The sequence below is a fragment of the Ostrea edulis genome, chromosome 7 (assembly GCF_947568905.1).
Source record: "Ostrea edulis chromosome 7, xbOstEdul1.1, whole genome shotgun sequence".
In the NCBI taxonomy this organism is placed as follows: Eukaryota; Metazoa; Mollusca; class Bivalvia; order Ostreida; family Ostreidae; genus Ostrea; species Ostrea edulis.
In genome coordinates this window covers 8,805,592-8,824,601 of record NC_079170.1, presented here as the reverse complement: position 1 = coordinate 8,824,601, position 19,010 = coordinate 8,805,592, and the positions used below count along the sequence as shown (strand labels likewise).

Sequence of the window (19,010 nt, the reverse complement as noted above, 5' to 3'; positions counted from 1 at the left end):
TTTCAGGTGAGCTCAATTGTACTTTATACCCTATGTGACCCTTTTAAGCGTTCTATATGTTTGACTGTTGTTTTCTACCCGTCTATTAGCTTTCTATTCTTTAATCACCCAATATTCAATTATTAGGGAAGTCTGAATAGGGGCCCCGCTCCTGGTAGGACCAAGGTGGTACCCCTACCGCCCCAAACTGAGGGTGGAAGATAATAGCCTAGGGGAGGGGTCCCCTTTCTTGTCTGCATAATCTTTTTGTGGACTCTTCAAAGATTAAGTTGTTATTAGCCATCATTAAGACACTACATAAAGTAAAACTAGGAACTTTAAGGTGAGATTATTTACCCTCAGAGGCCTATGTGACCCCTTTTAAAGGTTCTATATGTTTGACTTCATTGTTCTCTAATCTTTTGTCAGTTTTGTTTTATTCCAACACCATATAGTCATTTATTAGAGAGGTCTTAAGTGGTCTCCCGTTTGGTGGCCCCAGGAGGTACCCCTACAACCCCAAACCGAGGGCGAAAAATGATAGTCGTAGGGGTCCACTTCCTTGTCTGCATACTCCTTTTGTGGACTCTTCAATCATTATTTTCTTATTAACGTTCATGTGATGTAACGTCAGGAACTTTCAGGTGAGCTCAATAGCCTTCAAGTATGAAACTTGGTAATTAAAAATTTGTTAATTAATTGTTCGAAAAATTATCAATTCTGATTTATTATGTGTTACCTTTTAGTATTCCGTCTGAGTACTCGAAGTACTTTGTTGAACTTTCTTATTGGCTGCAAGCTTTTATGGTCTTATTGGATGCTGGTTTGTGGTTGCTAACTTCAGCCAAGTCGTAGTTAGGACTGTTAAAATGTGTAGAACCGAAAGTTTCACTGAAGCGCCGAAGGTGGCGAGGGTTAGGTGCTGGAGGGGTGTTTCGGGGGACCATCTCCGAGAACCCTTAATTTTAGACTTTAAATAAATCTTCCACATACTCTATCAGAGATGCGTAAAATTGCGTATCTGCCACGTAAGGGGTTAATGGACCCTTCTCCAGTTTCATATGAAAGCCAACAAAAATAATCTATCATATCTGAAATGTACACTGAAGTAATTCAGACATGTTCCTATAATTTTCTATCATCTTGATGCCATGTAGAATATATTGTAAATATATATATATATATATATATATATATATATATATATATATATAATTATCATCATCGTCATCATCATCATCAATTGAAGTTACGCTCCTGCGTGGCAGTGATTGAGTGATACGAAGTGCACATTTTCAAAAGTTTTCTCCATAAAAATGGAGAAAGTAAACCTTGTTTTTATCATAGATATAATACAACCTGTTAAAACTAAGCATAATGAAGAATTTGGTAACGTAAGCTTTACTATTTAGGACCGCAATGGTAAGCGCGCCACCAACTTCCGGTGTAAGGGGAGTAACTGCAAAAATGTAGGTCTGAGTAAGTAGCTCTTAAGAATCCTCTGGTTAACTTTTCATTTACTTTTATTAAAATATACTTATCTCTTAATAATTGCAAAGTGACATACAATAATGTTTTGAAATTGAAATAAATGTTTTACAATTTCCCAAATTTTCAAACCTTGCAAATATTTGTGTCAGTATCCTTTATAGAAAATAACGTTGATTTTGAGCGTGTTTACTGGCATAGTTTTGCTGATATAACATTTATTAATATGACATGAGTCACACTACTCTTTTGATATTGATAGGTCTGAACAGTATGGAGCGTCATATTAACATAAACTGAAATAATGGAAGATATCTTCAATTATTTGAAGATATCATCAATTCATTTGATGCGCGCAACAATTTAATTAAAAGATCTCTTCAAATAATTAATGATATCTTCAATTCTGAATTATTGCTAGCATTAATTGAATTGATGATAGCAATAATTCTTCAGCTGAATTGATGCGCACTTTGATTTAATTAATGATCTCTTCAAATGAATTAATGCTATCGACAATTGAATTGATGCGCTACAATTTCATTGAAGAGAGCAATAATTGATATATTGTGCGCATTAAATCAATTGATAAGAGCAATAATTGATTTAATGCGCGCATTAATTCTAATATGGCTCTCTTCAATTGAATTAATATCTTTAATTTATTTGAAGAGAACAATAATTCTTTTAGAGAGAGCAACTATATAATTAAAGATATCTTCAACTCAACATATCCAAAATTGAATTAATGATCTCTTTAATTGAATCGTTGCTCTCTTTTAAAGAATTGATGCGCGCATTAATTCCTTGTACAAAAGCATTGTAAATAATTAAAGATATCTTCAATTGAATTAGAGAGATCATCAAATTATTTATATCGAGCTCTAAATTAATTATTGCGAGCAATATTTCTACGAAATTGATGCCCTCATCAATTGAATTGAAGAGAACAATAATTGAATTCCATTATTGCTCTTATTAATTCAATTGCATTGATGCGCGCATCAATTGAATTGAAGAGAGCAATAATTGAATTAATGTGCACATTAAATCAATTATTGCTCTCATTAATTCAATAGATGTGCGCATTAATTCATGTGAGGAGAGCAATAATTGAATTGAAGCGTGCATTAATTCATTTGATGAAAGCAATAATTGATTTAATGCACGCATTAATTCAATTAAAGAGAGCAATAATTGAATAAGATATCTTCAATTATTTGAGTGTATGTTAATTTGGCGCTCCATAGAACAGCAGCATTGAAAAAAACCCGAATATTGTGCGATGAAATTCCTAAATACATATCTAAATACATTATGTCCATCATCTTTCAAAATTTACTAATAATTAGGTTTACTTCATATAAATCTGTTATTTTTATATCAATATCTACATATGCTGGAAGTGCACATGTCACAAAATTCCATGGAATGATGAATACTACGTTCTGCTAAATTTTCAAATGGAGTATCAAGAATTTAAACAATTCCGTTCTGAAATAGAACATCCTCCAATGATTTAGAAATAACAATCTAGTACGTTGGGGAGGGGGTCATTAGTGGCGGATTTAAGGTACATCGTGGTCTCTTGTTTAGAAAAATGTAAACGATAAAAAAAGCAATAATTCATTCCTCTCTCAGAGCAAGAAATGACAAAATCTTTTGATTTATTGAATTACTTTTATTGGGAGAACTTACATTTTTTCCAAAACCCCTTAAAATTTGCGTCATTTTGTTGATTTCCCCTCTATCAAAAATGACAGAAAATAGTAAACATTTCCACATAGAAGACATATTTGAAGCCCAATAAAATCTGTAAAATCCGTAAAATCTAGGAGGTTCCGGGAGCCTCCACCAGGGCTTAGCCCTGGACCCACTGGGGGTCTCAAGGTGCACCCCCCCACCCCCCCCCCCCGACCCCTGCATCATGAAGTTGCGCCTTCTAACCCCAATTTCTGGATCCACCCCTGGTCATGCTAATAAAGTGATTGTAAAACGTGGTACTTTGCATAAAACTACTTTGGTGTTTATACATAGAATTAATACGGCATTACTGAAAAAATCCAAATTTATTTTACATTATTAGACCTGATTAATTTTTCTCTCATTGTATGATTGAACATATTTATGATTTTTACGTAAATCATAACAAAGACACGTGTCTGCGCCAACCACGTGGGTCCTCAAACAGGGCCCATTTCATTTCAAACATCAAACACTGGTCTATCGAGTATTCATTGATACACGACAAATATTCGTACGAATTAATGTACATCAGATTTGGCACGGCGTGAAAGGGATAGTTTCGCACTATAGACCCGGTCAACTTTCTCAAAAAATGAAAATATCTCATATTTGAAGGGATATTACATGTGTAAAAATTTATGAAAAAATTTAGGGAAACGTGTCAAGTATACCTAAGTGGCACAAGTCCTAGTTTAGGCGCTAGGCGCCGTACCTAGACCCCTACCGCATATAGTTAGATAGGGTATATTTGGCGCCGCCGTGCCCCAAATCGGTGCCTATACTTACCCTTTTGGGGTCAGAATCTATTAGAGGGGTCAATGCCCTAAAATGCCCTGTAGTCACCTAAGTGGCACAAGTCCTAGTTTAGGCGTTAGGCGCCGTACCTAGACCCCTACCGCATATAGTTAGATAGTAAAAATAGGGTATGTTTGGCACCGCCGTGCCCCAAATCGGTGCCTATACTTACCCTTTTGGGGTCAGAATCTATTAGAGGGGTCAATGCCCTAAAATGCCCTGTAGTCACCTAAGTGGCACAAGTCCTAGTTTAGGCGTTAGGCGCCGTACCTAGACCCCTACCGCATATAGTTAGATAGTAAAAATAGGGTATGTTTGGCACCGCCGTGCCCCAAATCGGTGCCTATACTTACCCTTTTGGGGTCAGAATCTATTAGAGGGGTCAATGCCCTAAAATGCCCTGTAGTCACCTAAGTGGCACAAGTCCTAGTTTAGGCGCTAGGCGCCGTACCTAGACCCCTACCGCATATAGTTAGATAGGGTATATTTGGCGCCGCCGTGCCCCAAATCGGTGCCTATACTTACCCTTTTGGGGTCAGAATCTATTAGAGGGGTCAATGCCCTAAAATGCCCTGTAGTCACCTAAGTGGCACAAGTCCTAGTTTAGGCGCTAGGCGCCGTACCTAGACCCCTACCGCATATAGTTAGATAGTAAAAATAGGGTATGTTTGGCGCCGCCGTGCCCCAAATCGGTGCCTATACTTACCCTTTTGGGGTCAGAATCTATTAGAGGGGTCAATGCCCTAAAATGCCCTGTGGTCACCTAAGTGGCACAAGTCCTAGTTTAGGCGCTAGGCGCCGTACCTAGACCCCTACCGCATATAGTTAGATAGGGTATATTTGGCGCCGCCGTGCCCCAAATCGGTGCCTATACTTACCCTTTTGGGGTCAGAATCTATTAGAGGGGTCAATGCCCTAAAATGTCCTGTGGTCACCTGAGTGACACATGCCCTAGTTTAGGCGCTAGGCGCCGTATATTGAGAGTACTTTTTTGTCGGGTTCGTTATACGTACATTTTCTAAGCGATAAATATTAGGGAAAATCCTTATTGGCCGCTAGCTTATTGTCCGCTAGCTTGACTTAGGCGGAGATTATGTTTCCAGAGAATCACAAAACGGATTGAGAGGGATTTACAAATACTGCCTGCGTAAGTGGAGTTGTATGCATAAACTATAAAACTCGATAATGCCATTTAAAACCTCATTTTATTGCAAAGTTTCGAAGACAAATCATGGAAGCAATTTTAGCTGAACATGCTGAAGGGGTGTGACTAGCATCTGCAGATGCTAGTATCTGGAACACTCAGAACAGGTTGGGAACACTTACCCTATAGCGATATCTTCTCACTAAAGCGCGATTATCCCTCTCTAGATAGAGTAAATACGCTCGTACAACCAACAAAAGCATCCGAGGAAGCCATATATCGGTATTTCACTTGAAAAAGAAGAAAAAGTCTATAAAGATGTCCGATACTACCAACTGACTACTGCAAATATATAAAACAATACAAATGACTTTTTTTTTTTAATATACTTATGATTTGCATTGGATTTCAGCCAAGGAGGAAATATCAACGTTGCTAAGTAAGAGAAAATGGGAGAATGACTCTCTTACTCAGCAACGTTGATATGAATTTTTTTACTGTATTTATGAAGGCAGATTGTGCCTATAATCTCAGCGAGATTCATCGAGGCAGGATATTTGGACTGACGCCTCTTCCAAATCTCAGATCGGTGTCACAGAAAGTGATTCGGGAAATTTTGCCTGAACTTCGGCTGCTTGTTGCGATTAAAATGGGTTAAACTGAATTTCTTGTCGGCTTCAACTTTTCGCTTTAGACATCCTATTAACTCCCTATGATAATGAAACATGCATTTCTTACCTTTACATGGTGTAAATCCCACAGTAAATCAAGTTGGCTATTTTCGAAGCCGATTCAAATGACCACGTCAGGAGAGGCGTCAGTCCAAATATCCAGCCCTGACGAATCTCACTGAAATTAGATTATGCCATGTTGTGTTGCACTTATCTGAAGTTATCAAGTTGGGAACAAATCTCCTAAATAATGGCAAACTCTGCAATGCTGAATAAATGCAACACACACTCAAAATGACGCATATTGTCTTTACAAAATTGACAACACAGTCAAGAAATTTTGATTCTTGCTACGCAAGAGGGATGGAGTCTAAAATCCAATGCATATCGTGAGTGTTTTTGTTTTGATTTATATATAATTTGCAGAAGTACCAAATATATCAGCACTTTTTCTTCTTTTCACGTGAAACTAGCTGCAAAACTGTAGCTCTCTGAAAAAATATTTTGACGGAACAGAGAGCTACAGATCCACCCCTTATAAAAACCTTAGATTTACAGCGCACAAAAAGCTGCACACGGTTGAGGCCTTATATCGTTGTATTCTTGTGTTGCTGTCTCAGAAATTTAATATCAAAAAATTCCTAGCATATTTTCCTATTATACTTGTGTCCAAACATACCTTCAAATATTCATTAAAGCCCCATACGACCTGAAAACTCCCAGCTTCAAATGATTTCATTTGTTGACGTAGCCATGTTAGGTAGCCGGTCAATTCTGTAGCTCTCTGTTCCGTCAAAATATTTTTTCAGAGAGCTACAGTTCTGCAGCTAACGTGAAACGTGAAGAGATGTACTCCACGGGTGTTTTTCTCGATTATAAGGGATATATTTACCTTCGTTAGTGAGGGATAATTGCGTTTTCGCTATAATATTTTGCTGTAGGGAAATTGTTCCCAAACTTGTTTATTCAACATTGCTCGGGATTTGTCATTTTCAATAAAAAAACAACAAAATCACCTGTTTATGGTAATGTTTATTTTCTCACTAAAGAGGGATAATTATGTTTTAGGAAGAAAATCTTGCTAAAGGGGAAGTGTTCCAGGGCCATTCCCAACCTGCTGAATATAATCTAGTATGTCGTACTTACATATATACTTGCAAATAGATATGATATATGTAGTACACTAATCAAATGTGCATTATTATAGTTGTAGCTTCTTTTTATAAGAATACCCATTACCGGTATTTTTAATGCAGGGCTTGAAACTAACTTTTTATGTCACCAGTCCAGCTGGACTGATGGGGTATAATTTCAATCAGTCCGCAGAAAAATTTTACCAGTCCACCAGAGTTTGCCAGAAATAATCACACATTTCATTAATGTTATTAAAATAAAATATGTAATTTAACTCAATATGCCACAAACAATATTGTAATACTTATGTGAGATTCATATTTACTAATCGGGTTCGTCTGATTTCTACAGAGGAATACCAAATGCTCATTTAAGATTCATAAGTATATTTTCCAGAATGACGTTTTAGAAAATTGACCAGTCCCATTGGATTGACTAAAACAAATGTCTGTCAGTCCGCCAGACTTTTAACCAGTCATGGACTGACAGGCATACACTATGTTAATTTCAAGCCCTGTAATGACTGTCAGACATGTTTAAAAATCATTCTCATGAAAGAACATTTAAGATACATCTGACATGTTCTAATTTTGAATTTCATAGTCATGGATAGACAAAGGCTGAATTGATAATAACAATGTTTTGAATTTGCCATCAGATAAGAATGGCAACTGCATCAGAAGTAAGAGAGGGGTTCCTCTGCCCGATGTGTATGAAAGATCTTGGCACGGTCACAATGTTGCAGGACCACTTTGAGGAGGAACATTCCAGTGAAGATAAGGATGTTCTGCATCAATTAAGAGGTAGAAAACTCAATTATTTAGGTTTTCATGTGCATCATCATATTTTCCGGTGTGTCTTTTTAAAGATGTGCATGTACTTTTTAAAGATTAATTTGAATAAAGGGTACACCACACATAAATGGTTTTACAAATTATCCTCAGATTTCTTGTAAGCCTTTGTTCATCAGCTGTTGTTTTTGTGGTGAAATGAAATATTTGACTATAAAATTGTTTTGATTGAGACTAAGATGTCATGTCAGGGAGTACAGATAGATTTAAGAATATAGTTACACAATTTATTAAAGCATGTCATCTGTTTTTTAACAGGTCTCTTTGGAAAAGCCAAAAAGAAAATCCTTGGTGAGAAGGATGAAGTGGATGATGGTGGCCTGCAGTCCTCGGTCTATAAAAGTCCTGCAGTCACGGTATCAGGATATGACCCTGCCATGTGGGAGCCACAGGAAATAGGTTTGTTGAATAATACTGCTAATTTTTGTGTACACATATTCTACTCTCAGTCAGGGTTGTAACATCAATGGTAGCACAAAACGCCTGGGCCTACATATAATTTCACAAAAAAATTAAGTCATTTATGCCTATCTCCACACTTTCTGGTTAGGGACACCTTGGTATGCTATTTCCATTCACCATAACATTAAATTAATAGTACTAGGTTGCATCCTTTGAGTTTCCATCATTTGTTAAGCTCTTTTAAGAGGAGGCACATTTCATCCGCGAAGCAAAGCCAACAACGTGCATTATATTCAGGGTTTTCTGTATCCTGGCTGTGGTCTGAATTTTCATTTGAAATTTTCGACTAGGTTAAAATCAGGAGATTAAAATGTTCCCTCAAGCCTGAATCAATATGAAGATAAAACAGCCATCTTATAGCATTTCAGAATGCTTAAATCCATTTTCAGCAGGGGCGTCACACCCCCCACCCTGGACCTCCTACCAGAGTTCTGCCTTGGACCTGCTAGGGACCACTTAGTGCCTACATTTCCTTTTATCATTTGTTACGCCCCTGTCAGTATTGCCCGACATTTATCATTTGTTACGCCCCTGTCAGTATTGCCCTACATTTATCATTTGTTACGCCCCTTTCAGTATTGCCCTACATTTATATACTAAACTTAAAAATCCAACATGAATGTGTATAACTGTAACATTTGCCCTTCAAGTAAATCAAGTTTTGATGTTGCCCTTTAATATTTTAAACATTGATGTCATCCTTTGGAACCTCAATGATTGGTTTTTTTTATCATGGATATTATCATTCATTATCTCGAGCATGGATCTCAGCCTTTGGTATCTCAAGCATAGATGTCGACCTTTTGTATCTTGAGCATGGTTGTGTTGGATACTTGGACTGACTCAGTTAGAATTAACAATTGTGTCTGTATTTTGTTTGTAAATGAAATGAAAAAGTTAAACTTTTAATGTTAAAACTGTATTTGGCAGAACACGTTGATTATGTTGATTGATTGTATAGTTTAACGTCCCTCTCAGGAATATTTCATTTATATGGAGACGTCACCATTACCGGTGAAGGGCTGCAAAATTTAGGCCTATGCACAGCGCTTATGGCCTTTGAGCAAGGAGGGATCTTTATCGTGTCACACCTGCTGTGACACGGGACCTCGGTTTTTGCGCTCTCATCCGAAGGATCGCCCCATTTAGTCGCCTCTTACGACAAGCAGTGGGTACTGAGGACCTATTCTAACCCGGATCCTCACGGGACTTTATTATAAGTTCTGGATAGTATTATAGAGAGACTTATAAATCAAGTTTAGATATTACTTAGTATAAAAAGTCGAAAAAACTTGATTGGTGTATGATATGCACTTTGAGAGCATCTAGATTTCTAAAAAAAAAAAAATTGGGGGGGGGGGGGGTAGCTGTTAGGATTACATTAGAGGATTTTGGCGTTTTGCCCTTGGTCCCCAAAATCATGTAACATCTTCAGATTATTCAAAATCTAAATTGCAATGGAATCATTCCAAAATAGATTTGTTATTATCCCCCCCCCCCCCCCCCCCCCCCCCCGAACGAAGTTCTTGGGGGTATATAGGAATCACTCTGTCTGTCCGTCCGTCTGTCCGTCTGTCTGTCTGTGCAGATTCGTGTCTGGGCCATAACTTCTTTGTTCTTTGACTTAGGCATACCATATTTGGCACACAGGTGGATCAACATGAGACGATGTGTTGAATACCTTCATTACCTCTATATGACCTTGACCCTTGACCTCAAGGTCAAAATTAAAGGGTTTTTTTCACAATGGATTCGTGTCCTGGCTATAACTTCTTTGTTCTTTGACATAGGCATACCATATTTGACACATGAGTGTATCAACATGAGATGATGTGTCATGTACCTTCATGAAATCCATATGACCTTGACCTCAAGGTCAAAATTAAAGGTTTTTTTACAATGGATTCATGTTCTTGCCATGACTTCTTTGTTCTTTGACATAGGTATACCATATTTCACACATTAGTGTATCACTATGAAACGATGTGTCATGTACCTTCATGACCTCCATATGACCTTGACCTCAAGGTCAAAATTAAAGGTTTTTTACAATGGATCTGTGTCAGGGCCATGCCTTCTTTGTTCTTTGACATAGGCATACCATATTTGACACATGAGTGCATCACCATGAGACGATGTGTCAAGTACCCTCATGACCTCTATATGACCTTGAACTTTGACCATAAGGTCAAAATTGATTATAGGGTTTTGACATAGTCATGCCATAAGACATGGGTGTATCACCGTGAGACTATGTGTCATGTACATTCATTACCCCTTTATGACCTTGACCTTTGATCTCAAGGTAAAAATTATAGGTTTATGCCATGGATTTGTGTTCGGACTATATCTTCCATTTTCTTCTACAAAGGCATACCATATTTTTACATTCAGGAAAGAGGTAATTTATACCTATTAACAACACCCTTTGGGAGATTGGGGTAAGTGGGGGTATTCTTAGTGAGCATTGCTCACAGTACCTCTTGTTCAATATTGCTTCATAAAATTTCTAGTGTCTGTGAATTGATAGTTTCCATTCTAAAGTAATGAACATCGTACAGGTGAGTGGAATTTTTACTTTAGTTTGAGTTTGTTACATGATCTTGGTGTCAGGTCTAATACTGTAGATATTTATATAGTTCTTGGCACTGGTACCTTCACAAAGTTGAATAAAACTCTGTATTATATGAATTGTTTCAGAGGACAAAGCGAAAATAAATTTTGAAGATTGGAACAGGCAGTAATAATTGTCATTTGTTTATATTGATTAGGGGTGACTCGAGCCTGGACGGACTTATTTAAAGCACACAGAGGGGCAAAAGTGGACAGATGTGTTGTAGAGACAAATAAATTGATCATTCGACTGGATAAGCTTACAGGACCAGATGTACCATCTGACACCAGCAAACGAAAAGGTTCAGTTTTGTGAAATTAAAATTTCGTCAATCAGACATTTTGATATACCAGTAGTATATCAATGATATCTTATTTTAAATTTCATTTACTGACAGACTGAATGAAATATTTCATTTGTGTTGAAACCCATGTGCTAGTTTACTTATATATAAGTGTCATAAATACACACATGCTCTATATGAGCATAATAAGACTAATAAATGTTTTTCCACACTTTAACATGCACAGTTTTGTTGCGTTACTTGACATGCCCAGTTTTATTGTGTTACTTTCAGCTTATGAGAAGGCCATTGTTCCATGGATGCCCGATGGTCACGCCAAAGAATGCCCATTCTGTAAGCGTAGCTTTACCTTGACCAGACGTCGTCATCACTGTCGTCTGTGCGGAGACATTATGTGTGATAAATGTTCACAATTTCTAACACACTCTTTTGCAAGTAAGCTTACTATATATACATGTATGATAATGACTATGTTTAAGACATACCGTTGTATTAGAATGGCTTAACACTAGTTTGCCATGGGAAATTGGATATCTTTTTCATTTATTTTCAGAAAAACTAACGGATCCCACTTTTCAAAACCAAGACCAGGAGGTTGGATTCCTCCGTCGAACAGGAAGCAACAGCAGCCTTAATTCTATTTTTGGTCCGGAAGGAGATCCCCACATCAGAACATGTGAAAAATGTCGGAATCTTCTAGAACGGCGCAACGAACAAATAGAACAGCGCACAAATAAACCCATTGTGGTGTTGCTCTATGAGGTAAGCTGCACAGTACAACAATCGCAATTCATATGTAACAATTAGATTTCATCAGACATCAATAAGATAGGTACAAAGTGACTAAAAAATAATTTTCCATGATTATGGTGCATGTATTATTATGTAAATTATTTTTTCACCAAAGTCCTCTCAAATTTTATATTCTATGACCAAAGCAGATCAACTCTTTATTGGACGTTGTTATATTGACTGATTTAATTTTAATTCAACAAACAGAAAATGAAATCCTGCGTGGAGGCTGTAGAAGAGTTATTGACCAAGTACATGCCTATGATAGAATCACTAAGGTAAGGGTTTTCATTCACCCCAGTCAGAGAGGACTGAGTATACCAGAGAGGTTTTCATTCACCCCAGTCAGGGAGGACTGAGTAAACCAAAGAGGTTTTAAAATCCTTGTTTAAGAAATCACTCCACCCCAACCACCACTATTTTTTTCTTTACTACATTTCAATATAATGAAAAGTTATTTGGTTTCCATAATTGTTACTAAATAGCTCAGTTTTTTTTAGATTAGTTAAGTAATGCTGTATGGTTATCTGTGTGTTTTGCAGTTGTGGTGAGTCGATGTATAGTTTACAAGAGGCCCAGCGATACAGAGTAAAGATCACCAAACTGTATGAAACAATCGATGGGTTAAGGTGAGTACATGTAGATACAATATTGTGCAGACATTTTATTGACATCTTGCTTTACAGTGATCTTTCTACACTCTATTTAGATCTGAATACAGGTCCCTTCCCCTCTCAAAAACTAGCGATTTTTCCAAAATGAAGTTGCCATTTCCCCCCTAAGAAAGAGAAAGTTACAAATGTAGAACTGTGACTGCTATTTTCATAACAAATTAATTGAATAATGATATTAAAATTACTAATGTATGTGTACTTTATACAGCAATTAAGGTTATAATTACAGTGTTATTGACTATTCCCATTTAATAAGAATGTCGATAATTTTTCCCAGTCGTGAAGGCCCAGGTCCCTTATGAACAAAAGTAGAAAAATCAATGCTTCAACAGCATTGGCAAGGAGAGACATCCTGGTAAAAAAGGTTAAGAATGTAGAAGTCTTTCACTTAAGATAACTGTTAATTTCCTGTTGGCTGTCATTGTTTCATACTTCCTGTCTCGATAGTGGTCTACTGAACGCTTCCTTGTACAATTAACAATTACATAATTTTAGAACAGTATTCATTAAGTGTTGACAGGTGCCTGTCAGGGAGAGTAACTCTAAAAAAAAAACCAGAAACTGAAATGTGGGTGATTCTCTATATTGATAACAAGGGTGGCTTCAATGGAAAGATGAACCCTATATTAATCATGTGTTGCTGTGCGTTGATATCTGTATAACCACTTAAATAAAAATCTGCTGTAAATTCAGTTAACATAACAATTGTGTTTTATCAGTCAGAATATTTACTTTATTTGATAAACACTTTATTTGCATAGCAAAAAGATTCTAAATCTGGGCCTCAACAGTGAAGAAGAACCTTCTCAAAAACAGTTACTTCTACAAAGATCCATAAGGATTTATGCAACGAATTTCATGCAGGACAATATGCTAGGTTTACAGTCGTTACCGAGTGAAGAACAATATGTAAAATTACAAGAGGCAAGAAAGCTAGAAATTCAGAACCGAATAGCAGCAGAACGACAAGCAATGTTTGAGGCCCAAGAGAGGGAAAGGAAGGCCAAGGAACACAAAGAGCAAAAGGAGATGACAAGAAGTGAGAACGTGAAACAGACAGAGACACGGGAGAGGTCAGGATCTAAAAAATTAGCGGGGTGGATCCCAAACGAGTCCACGCATATTAATTTCAATAATACGGATGATCCCATGATTCAACAAATGAATATAATACGTAGTTATATAAAGCAAGCTAGGCAAGCAGGGAAGCTGGATGAGGTGCAAATGCTAGAACAAAACCTGAAGGAACTCCAAAATGAATATCTACGTCAACAAAGACAAAACTGGTCTTAAACAAATCCCTAGTCATAAAAGAGTTTCAGTTGTACACTGTGTAAATCATATGTATTAGTATTAAGTTTGGTGGCTTTGTGCAAGTTTAAATTTATATAAAAAAAATCTGTGACTTGTGCAGCTATTAATTTGATTTTTGTGTATGTATTCAATGTGAGGCCAGTAAGGTGTTGATCGCCGAGTACATGTATAAACTGTAGACTGTCACTACCACACACACAAAAAGCATCAATATTGCATAATATTTTCTAATGGGAATACAGAGAATGAACAAGGGCATGTCAAAGTAGATATAAATAGATGTAAAATGTCATGAATGCAAATGTACAGTGCAGGAACCTATTTCTGTTACAGTAACAGTATGAATGCTGATTTTCTAAAATGTCATGCTTGCTTATCTTTGAGGCTAACAATGCTTGCTGGTTTGAATGCTGGCAATGTTTGCTTATTTTGAATGCTAGCAATGCTTGCTGTCAGATTTGAAGGCTATCAATGCTTGCTGATTTAATGCTACATGTAGTTTTATCTGTCTCAAATCTAAGTAAGTGCTTGTAATGCTAATGGAAGTTATTTAATGAATAATTTTGATATTAAATATCAGCAGTGATCTTTTTGATTTCAAAACCAATAAAACAAAGTTTATTTACAGTTTTTTTTTTCTTTTCTTTTTTTTCCATTTTTTTCTTTTCTTTTTTTTTTTGCGATTATGTTCATAAGTAACAAAAAAAATAATGAAAAAATGAAAACACCTACATCTTTAGTTATATTTCTGTATTTACAGCATAACCGTTATGTTCTGTGTGCGTTTGTTTTGTTTTTTATTATCATTAGCTTTAAACCATAATCATTGTCATATAAAGGTTCAAAATGTTGATCGCACCTTGCTACATTTTGTTAAATCTGCAGAATTACAAAACCAGCATCGGCTGGAATGCAAGGAATGCTGCTTTTAAATGCTAGAAATGCTGATTTTAAATGCTAGGAATTCTGATTCAGGAAATACTAGTATTTGCTGATTTCTATGACTGCTTATAGGGTAAATGCTGATGCTTTTGATATGCTAGTTTTCTCAGTAGCTGCTTACTTGTGCTGATTTACGTATCAGAAATAGGTACCTCTGCACTATACAGTCACATGCCTTCCCACTTACACTGTACCACAGCGATTCTATATCTCACTAACTTCTTTCTGATTGGGTTTGTTATTCCGATGATATCAGGACTTTCTCTTCCTCCTGTACATTATCTATCTTTTAGAATAACATAAATACAGTGGATGACTCCACAGAGGTTAAGCCAATTTTGGGCCCGAATTCTGTGATATCGTAAATATATAGTATGACATTGTGAGGGCTCCACTGCTACAGATGTCTGCAGGATATCAGCGGTGTTCTGTGATATCGTAAATATATAGTATGACATTGTGAGGGCTCCACTGCTACAGATGTCTGCAGGATATCAGCGGTGTTGTTGGGTTTTTAACAGAAGCTATGCTGATTTAGAGATATCAGTCAGTTTCTTCTATGTCAAACCAAGTTCATGAAGTGCCTCTTTGTATGTGGGGGTAAAAGTTTATGTACTGTGTTAAGCAGAGATTTTTAAAACAACCAGTCTGAAAGATATGTCTGCCAAAATTTTGTTTGGATCAATACCATTAGATAGTGACAGTGTATATTTCATTGCATGGATTGACATTAAAATGTCTGGTATATGATTCAAGATAAGATTTCAAAAACTCTGATGATAGACCACAGAATTAGAGGTTTGAAATCTGTACTTGAAGCAAATTCACTAATACATGTAATATTTCGTTCAGCGTGAGCTCTGGTGGTGAATTTTGTACAATTCTTATTGTATACTAGGATGTTGGTTTTAGTCAATTATTGTGCCAAATTTTATTTAATGCTGCATTTTAAAAAAAACTAAAACGGAGAAACCATCATTAGGTGTGTTAAAATGTGTAAGTCTTTAAACTTTATAATCAGTTATTGGTTGTATGTAGTACATGTGTATTTACATATATCATATTCTGTACAGTGATTTATTTTATGAATATGTATAGATTGTAAAACTGTGCACAGTGTCAAATGATTTAGTTCATTCTGTTCATTGGATGGTGCAATACTTATTTCTTGATTTTAAATTGAAAGTTGTGAATTGTTATGAGACACTTGTAAACCTCACAGGCACCTGAAGTGTGGATAACTTGTATAGATCCTATGTACATACCCCCCTCCCCTTTCTAGAATGAAATTATTTTTATACAGAACCAATATTTCATCCAAATAGGTGATTTCCCCACCGATCATCCACACAAGTCATTCTGAATAGTCAGTTTCAACCTTCCGTAAGCCTTAGAGATGACCACTTGTGAGATACTAATATATGTATATAGAGGGGGGAGGTATGTAAGTAAGATTTATACAAGCTTTTCACACTCCAGGTGTCTTAGTTTTCAGTATTGTATTGTGTTTTTGTTTTGTTTATATACCAGAAAAAAAAACAGTACATGTATATGCAAATAGACAAGCTAATGACCAGTATTGAAGAATGATGTAAGTCTGTGTTATTATGGGTTACAAATAAATGAATTTTGTTCAACGGCACCTAAGTAACAGAACTTTATCCCAGGCTTGTTCGGAGATTATTGCATAACATTTTTTTCACGTTTTCATTTACTCACATTAAATGTTGAAATTTTGTACAAAAGATGGAGTCATGTTCTATGATAGATAGAGTAAATGAGAAAATGGTAGATTTTATGGTTTTTGATGAATTAATTCTTTTTTGTTAGATATATTGTATGTAGGGATACATGGAGCTTGATGTAAAGATTAGATGATACAAATGAAATCTTTGTTTATAAATGAAGTAATTTTCAGCCCATGTTAACATTAGGATTATGATCAGTTTTTGAGAAGCCATAGAAATTGCTTTAGAAGTAAGAAAATTACTTGTAAACCAAATCCCAAATTTCGAAGTAAAGACAAAGGAACTGGAGTTCATCAAATTCTGTGTAGAGGTGTGAAGTTTTGGAAACGCCCACCCCCTACAAACAAACACCATATGATTTTGGAGCAAACAGTAGGCTGAGTGGCGTGAAAGTATTTCATCAATGACAGGAGTTTTACTCTTAAGTCAAATGAAATGGGAAGACTGGCAATGATTATAGAAGTCCTTTGTTTAGTTGGATAAAAAGAGACATTCACCACCCTCCACCCCACCCCCTCCGAAAAAAAACCCCAAACTATGCTTTAATAATTTCCAAACAAGTCTCATTTAAATGTTTGACGTTGTCTTCACATTTTACATGGGCAACACTTTAAATATGCTTGCAGAAATATTACATATGATTAAATTATATATTTAATTTTTCATTTTGTTGTATTTTCCACGTTGAAGTAGATATAAAGAGAATATCCACCTCAATTTAAAAAGCAATAGGTACAATTCAGTAGCATTGTTCACAGTCGGAATTGGATTGTTTTATGATGAGTCTTTCATTTACATGTGTTTGTTATTTTGTCATGTTAAGGTAGCTCCGCCCTCATGTGACTTATCAATACCAATGGTTCAAAGCTGGGGAAATATTTATGCTGGTACCTTTCTAAATATGTTAAGTGTACATCAGAAAATTGCATATTTTCATTGAAGATCATTATAAAAGTATAGACAAACTGGTTAAAATAACAAAATGTTAATGTGAAGAGTTTGAAATACTGCTACTTTATGAATACATGTATATATAAATTAATCACGGATATCGTGAAATCATTGTATAATGGACATACAATAGAGAAAATAACGGCATAGGAATTATTGCCCTTGGCAACGTATTAAATTTCTTAATATAAACAATTGAATTGATTAAAAAATAGTTTGAAAAAATCAGTATGAAATAATGTACCTTTTTCAGTATACCCATTCAATACAATTCCTTAAAAAGATATACATGTATTTCTCTCACGCACAAAGTTTAATTGCATTAATTTTTTTTTGTGGAAAACTTGCGACGTCACATGAGTGTGGAGCTACCTTAACAGATAGCCTACTGTTACATATGCATAACTCGCAGAATATTGTAATTAGCACAAAGACATTGTGTAGAGCATTTCATTGCTTTAGATATATTTCGTTAAAGATTTGAAATAAATAATACTACAGTTTGTCAATTGTTCAATTTGTCAGCTTAATCCAACATGATTGACTTTAAAATCGATTGCTTCTAGATTTAATAAAATACTTGCTTACAACTTTGTACACGTGGTGAAGTGATGAAGGTAGGTGGTTTTTTTTTTTTTTAGTTGGTTTTTTTTTTTTTTTTTTTTTGAAAAATGGTTTAGACATTTTGTAGTTTTCTAAATGGCTCGTGATGCACTTGAAGTGTAGGAATGCAATTTTCCCGTCTTGATTTCCGGAAGGGGCAGTATTTAGACAATACAAGGCCAAAGGACGTGGAGGAGGGATACCCTTACAGGATCAGTAAATTCAGTACATTTCTTTGGTGACCAAAATACTTTAAATTAAATTAGCAAGCCAGTTATCAAAGTCTTTTAAGAAAAAGTGAAGATCAATCTCATAACTCCTATATAAATAAAGAGTTGGGCAAACACGGATTTAATCATAAATAATACTTGCATGAAAGGTGAAGATAACAGATAGCGAACAGTGATCAATCTCATAACTCCTGTAAGCAATACAAAGTAGATAGTTGGGCAAACACGGACTCCTGGACAGGCAGGCATTTTCACCTGTCAGTTCCAGGGGCTGGTCTTCGAATCTCTAGTTAGGTGTTCTACCATTACTGAGCTAACTGGCCAACGGCCCGGGTTCGAATCCTGGTCTGGTCCGTTGCATTTTCTCCCTTCCACTTACATTTGGTGCCGTGGACCAGCCCCTGGAACTGACAGGTGAAAATGCCTGCCAGGGGATAAAGATCATGGGTTGATGTCTTCAGGTGTGAAGACATTTTTTTTTTTTTTTTTTTACAAATTTATTGAGATCTATGTCACAAATAAGTGTACAAATGCATACATATACATACATTAAAGCAAGAGAGAGATA

At 36.0% G+C, this 19,010-nt stretch overlaps 1 protein-coding gene across 2 annotated transcripts; it reads left to right on the top strand.

Annotated features, from left to right (window-relative positions):
- Window positions 1-5,022: 5,022 nt before the first annotated feature.
- LOC125655047 (rabenosyn-5-like) lies at window positions 5,023-18,112 on the top strand. Of its 2 annotated transcripts, XM_056143212.1 has the most exons (10): window positions 5,023-5,155; window positions 6,892-6,954; window positions 7,616-7,760; window positions 8,067-8,207; window positions 11,042-11,185; window positions 11,462-11,623; window positions 11,742-11,950; window positions 12,188-12,258; window positions 12,523-12,609; window positions 13,416-18,112. In XM_056143212.1, the coding sequence occupies exons 3-10, from the start codon at window positions 7,622-7,624 to the stop codon at window positions 13,945-13,947; spliced, it is 1,485 nt and encodes a 494-aa protein (XP_055999187.1). In that variant the 5' UTR covers window positions 5,023-5,155; window positions 6,892-6,954; window positions 7,616-7,621; the 3' UTR covers window positions 13,948-18,112. The 2 variants fall into 2 exon arrangements, with proteins under 2 accessions (XP_055999187.1, XP_048741157.1); XM_048885200.2 differs by lacking the exon at window positions 6,892-6,954.
- Window positions 18,113-19,010: the final 898 nt, after the last annotated feature.

What these genes read in the sequence shown, in the direction of transcription:
- LOC125655047 (XM_048885200.2), top strand. Translation starts at nt 7,622, where the DNA reads ATGGCAACTGCATCAGAAGTAAGAGAGGGGTTCCTCTGCCCGATGTGT. An exon ending in GTGGGAGCCACAGGAAATAG is followed by an intron (nt 8,208 to 11,041) that starts GTTTGTTGAATA and finishes TATATTGATTAG; the next exon opens with GGGTGACTCGAGCCTGGACG. An exon ending in GAAACAATCGATGGGTTAAG is followed by an intron (nt 12,610 to 13,415) that starts GTGAGTACATGT and finishes TTATTTGCATAG; the next exon opens with CAAAAAGATTCTAAATCTGG.